The 5,925-nt window shown below is 44.4% G+C and overlaps 1 protein-coding gene across 1 annotated transcript; it reads left to right on the top strand.

Moving 5' to 3' along the window:
• The first annotated feature begins 1,642 nt into the window (after positions 1 to 1,642).
• LOC147888916 (disease resistance protein L6-like) lies at positions 1,643 to 5,421 on the top strand. The gene is made up of 3 exons (XM_087392389.1): positions 1,643 to 2,187; positions 2,339 to 3,497; positions 3,679 to 5,421. Exons 1-3 carry the CDS (start codon positions 1,646 to 1,648, stop codon positions 5,419 to 5,421), a joined length of 3,444 nt encoding a protein of 1,147 aa, XP_087248515.1. The 5' UTR covers positions 1,643 to 1,645.
• Positions 5,422 to 5,925: the final 504 nt, after the last annotated feature.

Below are 5,925 nucleotides of genomic sequence, written 5' to 3'. Positions count from 1 at the left end.
TGAAAATGTTTGTAGTGATAAGGTTATCTATTTGATGACATCAAATTCCTTCCCATTCAAAGGGCCAATCCATGTCAATTTTTGCATCATTATCCACACATGAGCATCTTGCATTTATGATTGTGCCAATTGGTATTAAAGCCAAATCATCCGCCCATGTAGACCCACCATGTGAAGGCTCTTCTAGACGTCGACATTAGTGTGGCATCATTGAAGGCGGCAAAAAGGATCAAGGAGCTCCTTGTTTTCCTATTTCCTTGTGTTAATTCCAGTTTTTTTAAGAGAGAACACACACACACACACACACACACTCTTTTTGCTTTGTAAAAGAAATTTTGCATTAAGAAAGCATTTACATTCATTGCTATCCCAAAGTGGTGGGCAACTACTACTCATAACTAAAACAGTAATAAAAAACTTCCAGCTAGGAAGGTCTTCAAAGGAATGATCATCCTAAAGAGAGCAAAGCAAAGAAGCTCGAAAGTATGGGAAGACAGACACTAAAGAGAGAGATCGCGCATGCGTACACACACGCACACACACATAGGGGAGCTTAATATAGGGTAAGAAGACGTACTGGCATCGGTGATTGATGAAAATACCAACATAAATTTTGAAAAAATGCCAACGGCTTCTTTAATTCATGAGTTTTGAAAGCACATCAAGTATTCTTCAATGCTTCCTCCTACTTCTCTTCATAGGGCTAGTGCACATGCGTAAGAAATACAAAGTTTGTGAATAACCTTCGTTTTGTTCACATGGCTAATTACAAAATTACATCAAGAATTGAATAGAGCATTTAATATAGGTTTGAGTACTTGCGGAGAGCTCTAGCTGTGGGAGCTAGAAGTTTTTGAATGGCTTACCCACCCAAGTTTGTACCTTTTTCAAAGCGTTGAAAGTAGTTCACCTCAGCGCTAGTGCTGCAGGTCAATTTCCTATTGGTTGATGAGGCAATGGCGCTCTAGTGCTTGACATGACACCTTCAAAATTTGAGGTGATAATTTGGACATCAAGGGTGCTTCGCTTTGATCTCAACTTTTATGCTAGCCTCAAAAGACAGCCACCAATGCTGCATTTTGGGCACCGTGTGCATTGAGCCTTATCCTCACCTCATCTTCCTCCCTCTCGAGTCCTCAATCCCCTTCCGCCTCACATCCACCTCCTCCCCACCCGCGTGTGTTGCCCTTTGGAAGATTGTGGATGGAGACTTCTCTTTTTTTATATGTAACTTTTCTTTATTATTCATTATTTTATGCACGAACCTCTTGTGCTATTTCCCTTGTCCTTTGACATTATTTCATCCACCAAACGGATGTGACATGTCCCCTACCATTGCGAACACATAAATGTGGATTCTCGAAAGGTGGCACATCCCCTACCATTGAGAACACATGGATCTCTCATTGATGTAACTAGTACTCTCTAGGTTGTCCTTACGACATTATTTCATGCACTTTTGACATAGTCTCATGCACCTAACCTTGTTGGTAATTCCCTTACCCTTCAGAATCATGGATGAAGGGAGTCTTATGCTCTTCGAGGAGAACATGATCCAAATAAACATCCTCTTTCGCTGGGTGTTTGTGGGAGTGAAACACAATTTCTCTTGCCCTTTCTCCCTTAGCTTCTTTAGTGCCACAAAATGGCAATGGCAAGTTCTTCTACCTGCAAGCCTAAATCAGCCCAGCCTATTGGCACGCATGCGGTGTTCATTAACCATCGTGGCCTGCGGATCAAGCGTGGATTTGCCAATCATCTCTACATGAGTCTCAAGCAACGTGGGATCACCGCATTTTTTGACGCCGTGGAGCTTCCCAAGGGAGTTAACGTTCGTCCTCAAATGCTGGAAGCCGCTCGTGCAGCAACTGTTTTTGTGGCCATATTGACTGAAGATTATAGTGCTTCTCATTGGTGTCTGGACGAGCTTGTGGAAGCCGTGGGAAGATGCACGTCCTCCAACGACCAGGTGATTATCCCGGTGTTTTTTGACGTGAAACCCGAAGATCTGCGCAGTGTCTCAGCAAAAGACCTGCAGAACGAAAATGGACCTCTTGCAATGGCGTTCAAGGCTCACGTAGATATTGATTGCAAAGGCAAGCACAGCCAAGATAGCATCGATCAGTGGAAACAAGCCTTGAGCTACGTCTCTTGGCTAGAAGGCTTCCGGCTCGAGACCTACAATGGGTAACAACTAATTCGTCGACTCTCATCCTATAATTATATGGTGGTCATTTCAAGTTTTCGTTTTGATCCATCAAACGCAACGCCAGATACAATCGAACTCATCGACTTGCTGGGTGTCAGAATTTGATAATGATATCGTGCTCATGTGCAGTTTCGAGGGCAACTTGCTGGAAGAGCTCGTAGCAACGATAGTACAAGAGATAGACGCCAGGTCCTGGACGTGGAACGATGTCGTGCCCCACCCAGTTGGTCTGGAAAGAAGGGTCCAACGAGTGGTCCGGCTGTTGTGTCTGGACGAAAAGAGAACTGTAAAGTTTGTTCTAATGTATGGTATGAGCGGCGTTGGCAAGACCGTCATTGCTCGAGCTGTTCACCAGACCCTTGCCAAGGAGTTTGATGGAGTAAGCTTTGTGAAAGATTGCGGGGACAAGGAATTGAGCCACATACAGCGTTCTTTGCGGCACGATTTGTTGCTGGACAAAGATCAAGACCCGAGGGACGACATTGAAAGAGGAAGAGCGCTCTTGCGAGTTCGCTTGAGGGAGAAGAAGGTTATGATTGTATTGGATGACGTAAAGGAGTTCACAGACATCACACAAACTATAGATCCAAAAGCCCTTTGTTTAGGTAGCCGCATCTTGGTCACAGCAAGGGATCGAGCAGTGTGTCCTCATGAGAAATACGTCTGTGATGCGTTCAAATGCGATTCGTATCATGTTGAACGGATGGATCCCCATGAGTCCCACCGGCTCTTTTGTCTACATGCTTTCGAACACTCTGATCCACTAACCGATTTTGAGGAGCATGGTCTCGTGGCAGCGGTTGTTGAAGAGTGCGATGGGCTCCCTCTTTCCCTGGTCGTGCTCGGAACTCACTTAGGTCATGTTACTTGTCCTGCGGAGAAGGGTGGCAAGCAAACGCAGTTAGAAATCTGGCAAGAGACAATCCAGAAGCTAAGGGATAGTGAATACACAGAAGGAAAGATAGCAGGCAGACTCAAGATTAGTTATGATGCCCTGGAAGAAAATGAGAAAGAGATGTTTCTGGATGTGGCTTGCTTGATGATTGGAGAAGAACTGAGTTGTGCGCAATATTTCTGGGAAAGTTTGAAAATTTACCCTTCTAGTGGTATGAAGAAGTTGATGCGACGTTGTCTAATAGAGGTTGACGAAGGTTGCGGGACAATGACAATGCATAATCAGCTGAGAGATTTGGGCAGGGCAATTGTGAGGAGGGAATTCAAAGAGAGAGGCGAATGGAGTCGGATTTGGGCTGATGACGACTTGAAAAACTTAGCTACAAGTGGAAAGGTATGTAAGTAGTATAATGGAGTTCTTCTCTTGCCATTCTTTCAGCACATCTAGACTGCTGCTTACGAGTAACGTGCTTTCTACAGATTGCGACTTACCTGTTGCTAGCACTACGTTAATGTGTGATGAGGGTATATTGTGATGAAATGTGGTTTTTTTGGCCGGTTGGTAATGGTTGCAGAGCCTTGCGAAAGTACGTGGGATTTCCACTTCCTTGCCTAAGCTGGATGCAGATCTCCTTTCTCGTATGGAGTCCTTACAACTGCTCTTCTTGAAGGGAACGCTCTTAGAGGGGAATCCTAACGGACTAACCGAGCTGCAAATTAGGTGGCTGAAATGGTCAGGCTTCCCCTCCAATCCTCTACCTAAACTGCAATTTCTTACGGTGCTGCAAATTCGCAACAGCAAATCCAAGTTTTGCAGCACAAGTGCAACAACTGGTCTAACAAGTCGTAGCGTTCCAGTAGCCATCCAACAATCAGGCCGGAAGCGAAAGCGGGGTGTTTTGACGTGGTTCTCGGAAGGGTGGGAATTTTTCACAGATTTGGGCTGGCTCCAACGTGACTTTATGCTAGTGAAGCCGCTTCCAAGGAGCTTGGGTTGTGCCACTCTGTTGAAGCACTTGACGTGTCCTGCGTTGGGCGGCTTACCACCATCTTTTGGAAATCTTCGAGCACTAGAGCATTTGCATCTCACCGATTGCAGTAGCCTCTCGCGACTGCCCTCAAGCTTTGGGAACCTGCAAGCCCTCGTTTACTTGCGAATGGATAATTGCACGCGCCTCTCTCAATTGCCCTCAACGTTTGGGGATTTGCAAGCCCTTAAAAGCTTGCATATGGGTAATTGCAAACGCCTCTCGGAGCTCCCGTTAACCTTTGGGAATCTGCAAGCCCTTATGTGCTTGCGTATGGACAATTGCACTAGCCTCTCCCAGCTGCCGTCAACCTTTGGGAATCTTCAAGCCCTTTGGGACTTGCAAATGGGTACCTGCACGCGTCTCTCCGTGTTGCCATCAACCTTTGGGAATTTGCAAGCCCTTGAGAGCCTGATTATGGATAGTTGCACAAGCCTCTCGCATTTACCGTCAGCCTTCACGAATCTACAAGCCCTTGAGATATTGTGTATGGATAATTGCGCAAGCCTCTCGGAACTCCCATCGAACTTTGCGAACCTACAAGCCCTTGCATACTTGTCTATGGATAATTGCACAAGCCTCTCGCAACTTCCGTCGACCTTTGGTAATCTACAAGCCCTTCGGCGCTTGTCTATGGCTAATTGCACAAGTCTCTTGCCACTTCCATCAACCTTTGGGAATTTGAAAGCCCTCCAACGTTTCCGTCTAGATAATTGGACAAGCCTCTCACAGCTGCCGTCAACGTTTGGGAATCTACAAGCCCTTGAGCACTTGCATATGGATAATTGCACAAGCCTCTCGGAGTTGCCCTTGACCTTTGGGAATTTGCATGCCCTTGCTCACTTGGAAATGGATTATTGCCTAGGTCTCTTGCAACTACCCGCAACCTTCACAAATCTACAAGCCCTTCAGGACTTGCATATGGATAATTGCATTGGTATCTCACAATTGCCTACAAACTTTGGAAATCTCCAAGCCCTTCAACGCTTATATATGAGTAATTGCACAAGCCTCATGCAACTACCATCAACCTTTGGGAATCTCCAAGCTCTTCAGCACTTATACATGAGTAATTGCACAAGCCTCACACAACTCCCATCAACTTTTGGGAATCTGCAAGCCCTTAAGTACTTGCATATGGATAATTGCACAAGTCTTATGGAACTCCCGTCAACCTTTGGGAATTTGCAAGCCCTTCAAGAGTTGAGGATGGATGGTTGTATAGGCCTCTCGAAACTTCCATCGACCTTTGGAAATCTGCATGTGCTTGGGATTTTAAAATACGGATAGTTTGCCTTGCCTCTCCAAGTTTTTCATCTCGTCAAGATGAATGTACATCGCAAAGGTAGGGACTAAAATAAATACTATTGCCTTCTAGTATTGTGCATAATAGGGAGATGCCGCAAGAGTCAAATTTGTTTAAAAAAGACAGAAAGATTAGCCATTTTTCTACCTGGGTTGGAAATTAGTCACTAGAATGTGGTACTTTTTAAGACACCTACTTTGACATAACAGCTAAAGAATTTGATTTTTTTCCAAGTTTGCAAATGTCGATACTCTACTATCTTTTTAAGAAATACACCTTTTTTTAGTATTTAAAAGGTTCTAAGTGCTGAGAACTTAGCAAATAAATAAAATGATTAGGTCCATGTGTAGTACCATTTCTATTATTTTGTTTGTGTATTGCATCCTAGACTTTCTATTAAGAAATCATGAGTACAACATGCAAATTAATAAAACATAGTATGCAACCTAATGGATAGACCATATGCATATTGTGGTTTAAAAAGTTGT

Source organism: Dipteris shenzhenensis, chromosome 21 (assembly GCF_047967505.1).
Source record: "Dipteris shenzhenensis isolate YYH24624 ecotype China chromosome 21, Dip_SZ_1.0, whole genome shotgun sequence".
NCBI classification, from domain to species: domain Eukaryota; kingdom Viridiplantae; phylum Streptophyta; class Polypodiopsida; order Gleicheniales; family Dipteridaceae; genus Dipteris; species Dipteris shenzhenensis.
The sequence above is the reverse complement of the archived record's forward strand: the minus strand, read 5'-3'. Positions and strand labels throughout refer to the sequence as shown.

What these genes read in the sequence shown, in the direction of transcription:
- LOC147888916 (XM_087392389.1), top strand. Translation starts at nt 1,646, where the DNA reads ATGGCAATGGCAAGTTCTTCTACCTGCAAGCCTAAATCAGCCCAGCCT. An exon ending in CGGCTCGAGACCTACAATGG is followed by an intron (nt 2,188 to 2,338) that starts GTAACAACTAAT and finishes GCTCATGTGCAG; the next exon opens with TTTCGAGGGCAACTTGCTGG. An exon ending in ACTTAGCTACAAGTGGAAAG is followed by an intron (nt 3,498 to 3,678) that starts GTATGTAAGTAG and finishes TAATGGTTGCAG; the next exon opens with AGCCTTGCGAAAGTACGTGG.